We start from the raw sequence: 16,663 nt of genomic DNA, 5'->3' as shown, positions 1-16,663 counted from the left end.
CTCTCCCAGGTAGAACAATATCAAGACAATGATATATCAGAGTATGTTGCCAGCTTCTTTCTAATAAACCTATGAGCAGATCCACTTAGGAAATAATTAAATGCACCAATATCATATTTCTCAGTTTGTGATGCTGATCAAAGATAACATATAATTGAATCAATCTTTCACATATACCGGAATACAGTAAGGGGTTTTATTTTTTTAAATCCCAGAATTATCCCTCAGAAAAGATACTGCATTATAGATTAGTCCATATAAGCCATCTAATATAATGGAACTCTCCAAATTATTTTGAGTGACAATGAGTTGTTTGGGCAAGACAAATTAATTTGAAATAACTTCAATCAGTGATAGTTTGGAAGGTTTGTAGAGATTATCTGATAGAAAAAAGAGGCAAAGAAACTTGATACAGATCTAATTCCTGGGGGTGAGAACTCATGATTTTAAGTGTTAGACACCACTGGAATAAACCTTTTAAGCATCATTTTAAAAGAACAATTCAGAGGGTCAAGAAAATCAACTTTGAAGCCAATTTTGAAGAAGTGTAAATTAGGGAGACATTCTACTAGGCATCAAGATGTATAAAGCTATTATTTCAGAGAGTATGGTAGTGGTGTAGGGAGCTACAATGGGATAGAATAGAGAAACCAGGAAGAGGAGCAAACACATGGAAATTAGATACATGACAGAGGTGGCATGTGGAATTTGTAATTGGGGTATTGTTAGAAAAATATTACAGTTACTACGAACAGTTTTTTGTAAGGAAATAAAAAGAAATTAACCATCAATAACATATAATTTGATTGTAGTGCATACGTATCATTTACTTGTAAATAGATGTATGTTGGGGAAGGAGACTCAGAACATTTTTACTTATATAGGAGTGCACTATCAAAACAATCTGAAGACCCTTGTGTCAGTAAATATGCTTGGGCAACTGGTTATCCATATGGAAAATAAAATAAAGTTAGATTCTTGCCTCCCTACATAAAATAATACTTGGAGGTAGGTTAAGGACATGAATGCAAAAAAACAAACTTTTAAGATTTTAGATGATTTTTAGTATATTATCAGTAGGATTTCAGGGTAGGAAAGGATATAAAGGGATAATATTAATATATGTGATTATACAAAAATTAGGAAAAAGATCATAAACAGTAAAAAGTCAAGACATAGACTGCATGTAACTAACAATGAATTAGTATAGAGAATATAGGTAAATTCTATGAATCAATATAAAAAAAGACAGAGAATCCAGTTGAAAAATGGCTAATAGATATGAAGAGCCAATTCATGGAAGAGGAAATACAAATGGCCAATAAATATATGAAGCAGCATTTGCCTTACCACTAATAAAGGACATACAAATCAAACCAAAATTAGATACCAATTTTATGCCCATTAAATTAGAAAAATTAAAAAGTCTGAAAACACCAAGTATAAGTGAGGATGCATGGTAAGAAAAACTCTCAAATCACTGCTGGAAGGAAACACTTTTGGAGAGTGATTTGGTGATTAGGTAACATTTAGGAAGATACAATAAATCTAGAAATTTCCTTTGTAGATAAATAGCCTAGAGAATTTCTCAAACACATTCACAAAGATACAGGTACAAAAATGCTTACTGGTACACATTTTAAAATCATCAAAAATTAGAAATAAGTATCTGTTAACACAAGAAGGAAAAGCACTGTGGAATGTTCACAAAATGAAGTATCATAGAGAAGTTAAAATGAAATCCTAGCTACATAAATAAATATAAATAAATCTCAAAAAAAATTTCACACAGCATTGAGTGAAAAAAGCAAGTTTAAGAAGTACATGTAGAGTGTGATGCCATCTATATAAAGTTTTAAAATAGTCAGAATAATACTGTATTAGGTAAGGATTCATGGACATAAGTTACAAGTATGAAGATGTTAAGCAATAATTCACCATAGTGGTTATCTGTGAGGAAGAAATGAATCTAATGGGTTTAGGAAAGGATATACCAGAAGCTTCAAATATCTGTAGTTCCCTACAAAATACAACAAAAATGAAGAAAATATGAAAAAAGATCTGATATTAAAAACTGAGTGGTGGAGGGGCTGGCCCCATGGCTGAGTGGTTAAGTTCACATGCTCCGCTGCAGGCAGCCCAGTGTTTCATTGGCTCAAATCCTGGGTGCGGACATGGCACTGCTCATCAAATCACACTGAGGCAGCGTCCCACATGCCACAACTAGAAGGACCCACAACGAAGAATATACAACTATGTACCAGGGGGCTTTGGGGAGAAAAAGGAAAAAATAAATTCTTTAAAAAAAAAAAATTGAGTGGTGGATGCACAGGTGTTTATTTTAAATATTTTTGGTAGGTTTGATATATTTCATAATTAAATAATTAATAATGCAGTAAGTTATGTTATATTGTTATATTGTTATATTATGGGATATATGTTCTATGTTATGCTATATACATATAATATACATATATACATATGTTATATTATGGGGAATCACAAAGACAAACTCTTACAGTCTTACAGGATAAATAATAAAACTGTTAGATTATGTGAAGGAGCATCCGAACCTATAGAGAGCCAGTAGAGAAACACAAGACTCAGGTGACCAGAACCAAAGAAACCAAAGCTGTACCCAAATAAGAAAAGGTGATTACTACCAAAAGTGAGCTGGCAGAGGATTAATTCATCAAACACCATGAAGAACTACAGTAACACTGCAGAAGAGAAGGAAAATGATAACTCTTCAGAAACCAAATCTGAACTTACAGAAGACTACAATCTAACTGACAGGAAATTCAAAATAGCTATCATAAAGAAACTCACTGAGTTACAAGAAAACTCAGAAAGACAGTTCAATGAGCTCAGGAATAAAATTAATGAACAGAAGGAATACTTCACCAAAGAGATTGATGCCGTAAGAAAAAAACCAAACAGAAATTCTGCATACACAGAACACAATTAATGAGATTAAAAAAATAATTTAGAAGCATAAAAAAAAGAGTAGACTTTATGGAAGAGAGAATTAGTGACCTTGAAGATAGAGACCTAGAAATGGTTCAGGTGAAGGGAAAGGGAGAGCTAAGATTTTAAAAAAATGAAGATATTCTTCAAGAAATAACCGAATAAATTAGGAAAAGTAACATACGGATTATAGCTATGGCTATCCCAGAAGGAGAAGACAGGGAGAAAAGAGCAGAGAGCTTGTTCAAAGAAATAATAGCTGAGAACTTCCCAAACCTGGGGAAGGAACTGGACATACGAGTATATGAAACCAACAGAACTCCTAATTACATCAATGCAAAAAGACCTTCTCCAAGGCATATAACATTAACTGTCAAAAGTCAATGACAAAGAAAAAATATCAAGGGTGGCAAGAGAGAAGAAAATAACATAAAAAGGAACCCCTATCAGGCTTTCAGTGGATTTCTCAGCAGAAACCTAACAGGCTAGGAGGGAATGGAATGATATACTCAAAGTACTGAAAGACAAAATCTATTAGCCAAGAATACTCTATCCAGCAAAATTATCCTTCAGATATAACGGAGAAATAAAAGCTTTGTCAGATAAACAAAACCCAAGGGAGTTTATCGGCACTAGACCTGCCTTACAAGAAATAATGAAGGGAGCCCTCCTTCCTGAAACCAAAAGGCAAAGGTTTACAAAGCTTTGAGCAAGGAGATAAATAGACAAAATCAGAAAATTGCAGCTCACTATCGGACTAAGTTAGCAAATAATTATAACATAAAAGATAAAGGGAAAGAAAACACCAAAAATAACCACAAACACTTCAAGTTAGTCACAAACTCACAACAGAAAACAGAATAATTTGTGACAACAGAAACACAGAAGGGGAAGGCGAAAGGGATGAAACCTGCTTGGGCTAATGGAGATAAGAGCTTATCAGAAAATGAACTATCTCATCTATGAGGTCTTTTATACTAACCTCATGGTAACCACAAAACAAAAATTCAGAGCAGAGTCACAAATCACAAAATAAAGAGAAAATTGAAAAAAACCATCACAGAAAACCACCAAACTGAAATAGTAGTCAGAAATACTAGGGAAAAGAAACAATGGAAATACAGAACAGCCAGAAAACAAGAGATAAAATGGCAATATTAAGCCTCATATATCAATAATCACTCTAAACATAAATGGATTGATTTCACCAATCAAAAGACACAGAATGGCTGGATGGATTAAAAAACAAGACCCAACAATTTGCTGCCTCTGGGGAAACACATCTTAGCTCTAAAGAAAAACATAGGCTCAGAGGGAAGGGATGGAAGATGACACTCCAAGCAAATGGCAAACAAAAGAAAGCGGATGCAGCCATACTTATATCAGACAAAGCAGACTTCAAGAGAAAAACGATAATGAGAGACAAAGATGGGCATTATATATTGATAAAAGGGATATTCCACCAAGAGGACATAGTTATTCATATATATACACCTAACACAGGAGCACCAAAGTATATAAAGCAACTATGAACAGACCTAAAGGGAGAATTTTTGCAGCAACACAATAACAGTAGGGGACCTCAATACCCCACTTACATCAATGGATAGATCATCCAGACAGAAAGTCAATAACAAAACAATGGCCTTAAATGAAACACTAGACCAGATGGACTTAATAGATATATGTAGAACAGTCCATCCAAAAACAGCTGACTATACATTCTTCTCTAGCACACATGAGACAGTCTCAAAGATAGACCATATGTTGAGGAACAAGGCAAGCTTCAATAAACTTAAGAAGATTGAAATCATATCAAGTATCTTTTCCAACCACAAGGCTCTGAAATGAGAAATCAACTACAAGGAAAAAGCTGGGAAAGTCACAAATATGTGGAGACTAAACAACATGCTACTGAACAACCATTGGATCAATGCAGAAGTCACAGGAGAAATTAAAAATAAAAAACACCTGGGGACAAATGAAAATGAAAACAAAACAAACCAACTCTTATGGGATGCAGGAAAAGCAGTACTAAGAGGGAAATTTATAGCAATACAGGCCCACCTCAACAAACAAGAAAAATCTCAAATAAGTAATCTTAAACTATACATAAAGAACTAGAAAAAGAAGAACAAACAAAGCCAAAGTCAGTAGAAGGAGGGAAACAATAAAAATCAGAGCAGAAATAAGTGAAATAGAAACTAAAAAAACAATAGAAAGGATCAATGAAACTAAGAGGTGGTTCTTTAAGAAGATAAACAAAATTGGCAAACCTATAGCCAGACTCAATAAAAAAAAAAGAGAGAAGGCTCAAATAAATAAAATTAGAAATGAAAGAGGAGAAATTAAAATGGCTGCCACAGAAATACAAAGGATTATAAGAGAATACTATGAAAATCTATATGCCAACAAATTGTATAACCCAGAAGAAATGGATAAATTCTTAGTATCATACAAAACTGAATCAGGAAGAAATAGAGAATTTGACTAGACAATCACAAGTAAAGAGAACTTAGTTTAGTACCTGGTAAGTAGTAAGGGCTCAATATATAGCTATTTAAAGAGAATGGGAAGTTATTTAAAGAGAGAAGAAAGTAGGATGGGAGGGACTGATGTAGAGAGAGAGAGATGGAGATTAATGTACTTGACCAACTCACAGAACCAATTTTAGAGCTGGAAGGAACTTAAGTGCTCTCATTTTACAGATAAGGAGACTGATGCCCATAAAGGGTTAGTGACCTACTCAAGGCCACATAGGCAGTGAGCGGCAGAGCCTAGACTCCAATCCATGTTACTTGATGAGAGGTTGCAAACTTTCCATATTATCTACTTATAGGCAATATAGACAGAAGAAGGTTTAGTACTTCTCATAACAGCCTCAAGATGATGAAAATCTATAAAGTTAACAGGATGGTGTTGGTTGCTTCAGTCAGACACTAATAATCAAAACAGAAAAAGCAAAGCAAGAACAAAGATAAATGAGAAATCTAGGATTTTCTGGCACAGTTTTAAAATGTAAATATTAGATGGAATATTATTGATGAAAACGTCAGCATTACCTCCAAGGACCATGCCAGCCTGACAGCACTTTCTAAGGCGACATGCTGGGCAGTTTTTTCTGCGGATTTTATCAACAATGCAGTCATTTCTTCCAGCACATAAATAGTTATGTTGCCCTAAAAAACAAAAAAAGTAAAAATTATTTACAATATCTAAAGACCACCGGAAATTTTATGCAATGACAACTGAAAAAGGATCGGTACACATCAGCAAGGGCATGACTGTCCCAGCCAGCATCTTGCTTGGCGTGACTGAATGTTGGTGATGCGACAAAGCTGCCAATACTCTACCGATGCCTTCAGGGGTGCAAATGAGGTGAATACAGCTTAGAAATCAATTCCAGGGCTCCTCTAAAAATCTTTTGTACAAGATTTCGGTGCATCTTCTTAATGGTATCAGCATATGAATGCCCTCAGACCTTTCTACTATTTCAAAATTACCTACATGTTACTGATAAGCATTAGTTATATAAGATAGTCAAGCTCTAGTAAAACCTTTTCTTTCTGGCATCTAAACCTTCAAAAGAACAGGTACAGACTAAAGAATTAAAGAGATCTCTGGAACAGACCTTTTATAAAACCTATATGGTTAATTCTATTAGAAAACCCTGGAGCCAGCTCACTCTTAAAGGGTCTAATAATTGTGAATAGCATGGGAAAAAAAAGTCACTGATTGTACTGACTTTATTTGCCCAGGTTATTTTGGCCACAAATTAGAAAACATGATAAATAGAAATAATGATAAAGGGAGCACAACTTAAAACAATGAGAAGTACTCAATGAAGGAGAGGACAGAAGAATTATAGAAGAAACATGGATAGAACATGTGACCCCTGGGTATTTGTGTAGAGGAAATTACTTACAGCCTTCAAAAGGTCTGGACTATGAATTTAATATGCAACAATGATTTTTAAGCCACAAATATGTCCTATTTAATAAGGCATGAAACAATCTAATTTATTTAGATTGAACAAAAATAAAAAATATTTCAGCTTAAACATGTAAATACTAATTAACTGCAAAATTTGCTTATTTGGCACTCATTTTCCAATAAATTCTTATCAAACAGACTGTGAGTCTTTTAACATCATCAGCTTACTTCTACTTTTTAAGCATGAAAAATAGTCGTCAACATAATGGGATTTCCCTATAGTATTTTCCATTAGTTGACCTTAAAATCAGATTCACTCTTCTGGCCAAAGTTTGTAGTTTAGGAACACAGAGGTACCTTACATGTGTGCTTAATCAAACACAGGAAAGTATATGACCAAAAGGCAAAAGACAAAAAGGCCACATCTATGGGATAGCTAATAACAGAATGGTCTTGATCTGGAGCATTTTTGGAAAAGCACAGATGGTCTTTTTTTTTTTCTTTCTTTCTGGTGAGGAAGATTGGCCCTGAGCTAACATCTGTTGCCAATTCTTCTCTTTTTGCTTGAGGAAGATTGACACTGAGCTAACATCTGTGCCAGTCTTCCTCTATTTCGTATGTGGGACAGCGCCACAGCTTGGCTTGATGAGTAGTGTGTAGGTCCACACCCAGGATCCAAATCCTCAAACGCATGGGCTGCTGAAGCCAAGAGTGCAAAGTTAGCCATTACACCACTAGGCCAGCCCCAGATGGTCTTTTCTTAAAAATATATTCCTCCATGAACTTATGTGCATGTACTCTCATATACTAGTGTTCATTTTCTTGTTTAGGAGTCCTGGGCTTTCCTCCTAATAAAGGATAGTTATGAAGCTGCACAGCTATGCCCACTAGGTTAGCAGAGTGTATTGCATGCTACTTTCTGTTTTATTTTGACTCTAGTTTATTTTTGACCACAAGTTATATTTGCAGGCTATAGGAATGACCATGGGAGTAAAGTGTGTATGAGTTTACCTATCTATCTATTTCTATCTATCTATCTATCATGTATCGTTTATCTAGGCCCTACACTGATTTCTCAAAAGAAGGGAGAACAGAAAATAGGGAGTAAAATTTTCCATCCTATACAGAGAACGAAATTAAACAAACAGCGCACATGGATGAAGCTGCTGTTTGAAGGGAGGCTGATCTACTCGCTACATCTAGGTCACAGGTATACAGGAAAAAAGCCTGAAAGGCCATCAGCTGGAATGCTGCTGACTTGTCTCTTTTCTATTTCTTAAAAGATTTACAACAGCACCTCCTCCTTCAGTGTCTCAGAGGGAGAGTCCTCCTTGCCAGGGCTCTCAGTCTACACTCCTGAAACCATTCCTTCCCACCTGCTTTCAAATCCTGTCCCATCAATTTTCCCCTTTCTCTCCTAAGATCTTTAGTCTCTCCCTCTTCAACGATGTTGTACTTTCTCCTCGTTTTTCCATTTCAAAAGATTCCAGCAAAAAGAAGAAAAGAAAGAAATTTTATCTCACTCTAAATTCTTTCTGAGCCCATCCCTTTCTCGGTCATCTAAATTGTTGAAAAGTCATCTTCATTTGCAATCTCTAATTACTCAACTTCTTTTACTCCTCAGCATTATGTCATTTGGCTTATATGTTCACTGTTTTTATAAAGTGTGTGACGTCATCAAAGATTTCCACATTTCTAAATGCTGTAGATTCTTTTCCTGACTTTCTGTCTAATGTGCCACTGGTGATTTCTCTCCCACCAGCCCCCCTGCTTTGTGTTTGGGGGCATGTCTCTTCTGACTCTTCATCTATCTTTCCAAGTTCCTCTGAAGTTCGCTTGGCCAATCCCTCCTCCTTTGCCTATTCGTTATACGTTGTATTCCACTGTTCACACTATGGGGATGGTCTTGCCATCTTCTCATGGCTGCAAGCTCTCATGCTGAGCTCTCACCTTCCAACCATCTCTCTGTAGGTGCCTCAAACTCAATATATATGAAAAAACATTTAGTGATTATCTGGTTAAATTGTTTATTTCATAAATTGTATTATTAGAGAAAGTTTGTAACAAATTAAGGAAATTCAAAACAGAAAATCATCTACAATCTCATTACCATGAAACTATTTTCATTTTTATGTTTCCTTCCAGTCTGTCTATACAGACCTAGAGAGTGTGTAATATCTATTTGTTAATATTAGTTAAGTGAATATATACATACTTTTACAGAACTCTCATTAATTCAACAAGTATTTATTGTGTATTTATCGAATATGTCCCAACACTGTTTTTTGAATAATCCCTTTTCTTCACTTAACTGAAATGCCATCTTAGTTGTCGATACTGTAGTGTGAAGAGCTGTTGCTGAAGTCAGACTGCTTGTTCAAAGCTCAGATCTGCAGCTTACTATCCATAAGATAATAATAACAGCAACAGACAATTATTAAGCATTTATAAGCTATTTACAAGCTCTGTTATAAGCAACTTGCATGTATTAACTCACTTAATCATCACTGCCACCTTGGGAGGTATTATTGGTACCTTTTATAGAGAGTTAACCTACGCACAGAGAAGTTAAGTAACATGCTTAAAGTCACACAGCTAGACTTTTTAGCTTAATTGACCTGAGAGGTAGTACAGGAATTTAAGAGTATGGACTTTGGGGCAATATTGCCTAAGTTTGAATTTCAACCTCACTAATTATTAGCTGGGTGACTTCTGGCAAGTAAAATGAAGATAATATTAGTACCTAGGGTTGTATCTAAGGATTAAATGAAGTCATGTAGTACTTAGAATAGTCTGGCACATAGCAAGTACTTAATGAATGTCTACGATAATTATCACATCCCAAAATCCTGTTCTAGATGTGACCCAAGAATTCTATACTGAGTCAAGTTATTCAGTTTTAAAAGCAACAGAAAGACATTCTCAAATATGCATAAAATCAGGAAATAATACCCCTATATACTCTTCCTAAAGAGGTTCCTACAGATGTAGCCTAGCCAACAATAAATGAATTACAATAGAGAACGCATGAGGGAGGAAGTCTGGTGTGAAAGGATATTGATAAGTACTAAATAAATTTAAATGTTATTTACCTATAAATGAGGAAATTATAGTTATGAAATAGAATGCAATTCTTATAACTCTTGGGGGGGGAGCTGAGCATTTCAAAATTTGACATTTGAGTGGGAGAGAAAATTTCTGATAATTAAGGCTACTGGCATGAAGTCACTACCTTAAGATATTGGCGTGACTCAAATCATCATGGACGGCCTGTAACAGAATGGAATGGCTTATAGAAACCTGGAAGCTAGTCCACTCTAAGCTACGGTCATCTTTAACACTAGCACTGGGCTTTCAAAACTGCAAAGCAGATGCACCACCACGCATGCAAAAGATAGGGGGTATAGCTGGAGGTTAATCTTCTCTAAGAGATTTTTTGGCCTAAGAAACATTGCAGCCAGCCAGTTTCAACTACAGCTGACCAAGATAATTGGCATGGGGCCCAGGCACTGCCTCTGTACCACGTTTGGCCAGGATTCAGAGCCACCCAGAAAGCAAGGAATGCAGAAAAAACCACTCCATTGCATGTGTCACTCCATCAGGTACCCGGCTGTGTATACAGATGGAAAAAGCTCACACCCAGATGCACTGGCTCTGTCATGACATTATCTGGAAAGTGCAAAACGTTGAACTGTGGTGGCAAATCTAGCATGATGTCTGTTGCTACCGCTTTTCTTCAGACAATAGTCCCAAATTTATATGCTGGTTTCAAAAAACACATCCATGTCTAGATCCACTTGCTTATTACCCATAAATCACAGATTGATGGCTCCAATTGCATATTGTTGCTGCTCCTCAGTTCAACATAACATTGTTACTATACAAGTCTATAAAAAGTCACTCTATTAAACCCCACAGTGCATTCCACTCTCTAACGTCCTTGCTATCTACCCACACCTTCACCACCAGGAATTACAAGACATTCAGGAGTATTTATAACCTATGGGCCGCCACAAACAGGACGAATGACACAATGATAAACAATAGTAGAGTTTATCTGCTTGGTAAATACTTACTCAGCTTTCAAGTTTGGTCTTACTTGACTGATCACAGAAAGGCCTAGACATTTCTTCTGTGTATCAACTGCACATTCGATATATTCCTCTTATAAATGCTGTGTGCTTGTTTCGCCTAGGTTCTGTGAGAGTAGGAAGTAGGTCTTTAGATCCTTGTAACACTTGTGTCTAATAAGGGTTCAATAAATACTTGTTGAATACATGTATACCTAATTATATTTATTGTTATACTTATAGTCATAAATATACTCAACAATGTAACATCTATAATAATATTTTACTTATTGTCATATATAGTAAATAAAAAAATCATTTGTTCCAGATTTTTATTTGCCACCTTTCAATATTTATTTTTATTATGGAAGGCCTTTTATTTCAGAAAATTCATTGCCTTTTTATGGTAGTAAACCATGAGTTACATGTAGAATCCTTACCAAGCTTTTTTTTTTTCGCTTGAGGAAGATCGTCACTGAGCTAACATCTATGTCAATCTTCCTCTATTTTTGTCTCAGCATGGCTTTGATGAGTGGTGTGTAGGTCCACACCCAGAATCTGAACCTGTGAACCCTGGGCTGCTGAAGCAGAGTGTGCAAACTTACCCACTATGCCACCAGGTCGGCCTCAACAAACTTATTTTTAACATCTACCTTTGGAAAAACAGAGAATTTATTATCTCTGAAAAATCTGTTTAATGATCTGAAAAAAGGGATTAGTGAATAATTGTATTTATATATTGTTTCTAATGGCTCTTTTTTAACATTTTAATATAACTTCAAGTGTTACTATTACTAAAAAGATCATATTCTGTGAAAATAAAAGCACTATTAAAGTGTGATTAGATCATTTTATTTGACTAGTGACTTAAAAAATTTTAGATACATGACAAACAAAATTCTATTTTAATTGAAATGAAATCTCTTTATTATAAGCTAGGAAGAGATTTCCCTTTAAAATAAGAAATCTGTATTATTTGTGTTGTCTCTCAATATGAGAACAAGTGAACATATTTCACTTTGGTTTGAGAGAAGTCACAATTTGTCATGGCTTTTTTTGAGGAGGAAATAGGTAGTAAATAACAGGAGAAATGAGTACAGATGTTCAAGAGAGAAAGCAGCAAAGAAGAGAAAGTATAATATGACCCACTGAAAAGGGAGGCTTGAGGCAACGTGTGCTGGTGCTTATGGGGACACTCTTTCCACCTGCAAACACACAAATGCTGGATAAACTATGACGAAGCATGCTGTTTAATTACATTCTAGGCCAAAAAAAAAAAAAAAGAAAAAGGGAAATCCCTGTAAGCCAGAAATGAAAGCCAGAGTGGTAAACTGGAGAGGACTCAGCAATGGCCCCAGAATGTTTCAGATGCAGATATAAGACCAGGAGCCAAGAACTGGGGTTTGAAGCCCTTAGGGGCTGGGATACATGACCTCAGGCCCACCGGGAGAGAGGGGCAGGAAATGAACTCTGCATAAAATGTAGAATCTCAAACGGCCATCTCATCCTTGAATAAGGCTAGAAGACACTCCTCAGAATATGCCAATGAAGCCAAGAATCTGTCCGAAACTTTGGGTGGGGAGAAGACTCATCCGTGACTAAAAACAAAACAAACAAAAGTCTTGGCCTTTACAGGAGGTGAATTTTCACTTCCACTTGCTGTAGGAATCTGTACCAAGGAACAAATACTGGTCTAGGATCAGTGAAATTCCTAGGGTCTAGGGAGAGGCAAATGCAAAACTCATCTGTTAGGACAGGTATGCACATATGCAAAAAAAGATCTGTATAAGAATATTTACAGGAGCAATGTTCATAATAGCCCCACAGTGAAAATAACCCAAATGGTCATCTATAGCATAATGAAAAACAAACTATTTTATTTATTCAATGCATTATTATACAGCAATGAGAATGAATGTCTAAATGTGAATAAACTCCATAAGCATAATGTTGTGTAAAAGAAGTAGACATAGAAAAATACTGTATGATCCCATTAATATAAAGTTCCCAAACAGTCAAAACCATCTATGATGTTAGAAGTTGGGATGGTAGTTACTTTTGGGGAGTGATTAGAAGGGGTACAACGGGCCGCCCTGGTGGCGCAGCAGTTAAGTTCACACGTTCCATTTCTCGGCAGCCCGGGGTTCACCAGTTCGGATCCCGGGTGCGGACACGGCACCGCTTGGCACGCCATGCTGTGGTAGGCGTCCCACATATAAAGTAGAGGAAGATGGGCACGGATGTTAGCTCAGGGCCAGCCTTCCTCAGCAAAAAGAGGAGGAGTGGCAGCAGATGTGAGCTCAGGGCTAATCTTCCTCAAAAGAAAAAAAAGAGAAAAAATAAAGAGAGGGGAAAAAAAAGAAGGGGTACAAGGGGGCTTCTGGGAAGCTAATGATTTTTTAATTTTTTGACTTGGTTGATAGTAACATGGTTTCATTTACTTAGTGATAATTCATTAAGCTCTACACCTTTAATTTGAGACCTTTTCTGAAAATATTTATGTCAATAAAAAGTTTCTTTCTTTCTTTTTAAAAATAGTTCCACCCAAGAGGACAGCCTAGAGGGCACTGTGATCCAGCAGAAGGAGTCTGTGTAGGGCTGACCACTGAAGTCCAGTGGCTGAGGGTCAGAGTCAGAAGTGTCTAGAGAAGAGAGAGGCATCACCTACATTACAGGATTACAGCTGGAGTTTCCCAGTGAAATATCCCCGAGAATCCCACCAAAGTATCCTATTCGAGAAAGAGTCAGCTATAATCATCCACTAAACACACAGAACTCTTGTGACAGTCATATATGTACCTGCCAAGTATAACTGTGTCCTTCCTTTTAACCCCTATTCCTATATCTTTGCCCTGAAAAGATAAAAGATTAGCTGCTAATGGGGCTTGGGAGTGTGAGCAGAGTAAACAGTGAAGGTGATCTTGTTCATTCTTCCCTGCAGGCTTTAGGCCCCAGGGAGTGCTGAGCTGGAGTAAAGGAAAAAGCCTAAGTTAGCTGAGAGTTTGGAATTTTGACTATAAGGCTGGTCTGTGCATTTTGATTACTGAAATGAGATTATTTTTCCAATGAAAAACTGGGATTGGACTAAGATTTTGTGCAAAGGATGGAAGAACTAGCCCACAGTTAGATGTTATGCTCATATTGGTATTTTGAAGAAACACACATACACACACACACACATATATGGATAAAACAATCAGGCAATTGTTTTAATGTTGCTAGAAATATAAGTGTAAACCAGTGGTTCTCAAGTAGAGGCAATTTTCCCACCCCCTCTCTTGGACATTGCCCAATGCCTGGGGACAATTTTGGTTTACATAACTAAGGAGATAGGTGTTACTGAGGAGAGGCCAGGGATGGGATGCTGCTAAACATCACACAAGACACAAGACAGTCCCCACAATAAGAATTAACTGGCCCAAAATGTCAATAGTGCTGAGGTTGAGAAACCTTGACATAAACTCATGATCATTCCACTTTTTCAAAAAGAAATATTTTCTAGGTCTGTCCACTGAATATGTCCAGAAGCTAAGAAAACCACAGCAGCAATAAATGCTAGGATCCAGATTGTCATGTCTAATGTCATTTTCATCTAAAAGGAACCAGAGCTCTTTGGAGACGTGGCTGATAAGGACTGGGGAAGGAAATGGACAAGTTGAGTCTAGGATGCTTTGTTGTAACAGAATTTGATGTAATTGGGAGTTAATGAAATTGTTTCAAAGCCACAGTGACCAAAGGTAAGACAATTTGAAAGTCAGAAAGAATTGAGTTGATGTGATTAAAAACACTGACTATAGAAAAAGCCATGACTACAGAACATGTTAAAAAGGAACAAACTCCAGGCTGGTCCAGCGGGGCATAGTGGTTAAGATGATGTGCTCTGCTTCGGCAGCCCAGGGTTCGCAGGTTCGGATCCCAGGCACGGACATAGCACTGCTCACTGAGCCATGCTGTGGTGGCATCTCACACAAAACAGAGGAAGACTGGCATAGATATCAGCTCAGTGACAATCTTCCTCAAGCAAAAAGAGGAAGACTGGCAACAGATGTTAGCTCAGGGCCAATCTTCCTCTCTCTCTCTCTCACACACACACACACACACACACACACACACAAAAGGAACAAACTCACTGGAAACTACTGAAGGCTGCTAGGGCACAAACTTATTACTTTAAAAATTGATAATGAAAAGAAAATATGCATCTAATAGGTCTTCGAGTATAAATTGTATTTTAAGATTACCAAATTGCCTTTTGGAAAAAAGAAAGAACTATAAAAAAGATTTACAGCTGATAAAATCAGAAGTAGCATATCATCTTTTTGCAATCCCTAACAAAATGACCACCAGTTGTCTAGTCTGAAAAGACAATTAAAATACTCCTCCATTTTCCAACTACATAGCTGTGTGACACCAGATTTTCTTCATATCCTTCAACCAAACAAAATATTGCAACAGATTGAATGTAGACAAAGGTATGAGATACAGCTGTATTCTATTAAGGCAGACATTAAAATGACTTATAAAAACGTAAAACAATGTCACTGTTGTCATTAAATTTTTTTGGTTTAGAAAATTAACATTTAATGAATTTGCTTTTCTTAAGTGAATTAATAAGAAAATTTCAAAAAAATAGTTTTCATTTCTAATATGATAAATATTGACAGATATAATTCACATAAAGACTCCTAAGGTTCTCAATAATTTTTAAGCATATAAAGGGGTTGAGCACATTATCAGCCATTATACTAGCAACTTAACTGGTTGATTTCATGTAATCTTTATAACAAAATAGATACTACATAGGTATTTAATTTTTCCAAGGGGAAATGGCTAATAAGATACATGGAAATACCTAAGGATAGAGTAGACATAAAGAGTCTTGGGCTGGGAACAAAGAGGGCACAGAATATGCCCTTTGAGAACAGAGACACAGGCACTGGGCATCAGACATGAGCATGTGACACCTGAAGGGGGCTGCTGGGGAGAGTTACATCATGCTAGTGGATAGCAAGGGCAGAGAGAATGGCACCTCCCAGCTCTAACAGAAGAATATTGCTAAGGTTCAGCCTGAATCAGAAGCCACTCCTGGAATCCTAATTTCACTCAAGTATCAGACACACAGGTACTTAGTAGAGGCTGGGCACATTCGCAAACCCTCACACATCAATGAGAACATACGATGCCTTCACCCAAGAACAGCAACTCAGCTTGATTGAATTCTGACCAATCCCAGCATTTAGTGCTTCAAAGAAGAATTCTAACATCAGCCTAACTTTTATTTCTTGGTAGTTCACTAGTTTTTGTTTTGTCCTATTTAAACTCATTTAGGATGTTTTTTTCTACGTAAAATTAAACATTTTTTCAATATATGCAAAGGGTGGCTTTTTTCATTATATTTGTTTGGGACACAGTGAGTCCTTCTGATGTACAAAGAAAAATTTTTATTTAACTGTTAAATTTACTTCTGTTATCCAAGGTCTACCACCTATTAACTATAAAAACAAAGCTGACCATGTCACTTCCCAGCTTAGATGCTGGTTCCCCTCTGAGTAAAGCATGACTTAATAAGTACTTGATAAGCATAAAAGACAGTCAGGCAGATCATCGAAATGCAGATTTCTGAGTCCCTTACCTACATAGTTTGATTCAGCATATGTGAGGTGAGGTTCAGCAATCTTTATTTTAAGCCCGTA

General features: G+C 36.5%; 1 protein-coding gene across 2 annotated transcripts in view; it reads right to left on the bottom strand.

Annotated features, from left to right (window-relative positions):
* PGR (progesterone receptor) overlaps positions 1-16,663 on the bottom strand; it is a 67,994-nt gene that overhangs the window by 32,301 nt on the left and 19,030 nt on the right. For both annotated transcript variants that reach the window (XR_011495712.1, XM_044752698.2), the window contains exon 3: positions 6,030-6,146. Coding sequence is in view for 1 of the 2 variants with exons in the window: in XM_044752698.2 (XP_044608633.2) it covers positions 6,030-6,146 (117 nt within the window). In the remaining variant the exon portion in view is untranslated. The remainder of the gene's footprint in view (positions 1-6,029; positions 6,147-16,663) is intronic.

Source organism: Equus asinus, chromosome 20, assembly GCF_041296235.1.
Source record: "Equus asinus isolate D_3611 breed Donkey chromosome 20, EquAss-T2T_v2, whole genome shotgun sequence".
In the NCBI taxonomy this organism is placed as follows: Eukaryota; Metazoa; Chordata; class Mammalia; order Perissodactyla; family Equidae; genus Equus; species Equus asinus.
The sequence above is the reverse complement of the archived record's forward strand: the minus strand, read 5'-3'. Positions and strand labels throughout refer to the sequence as shown.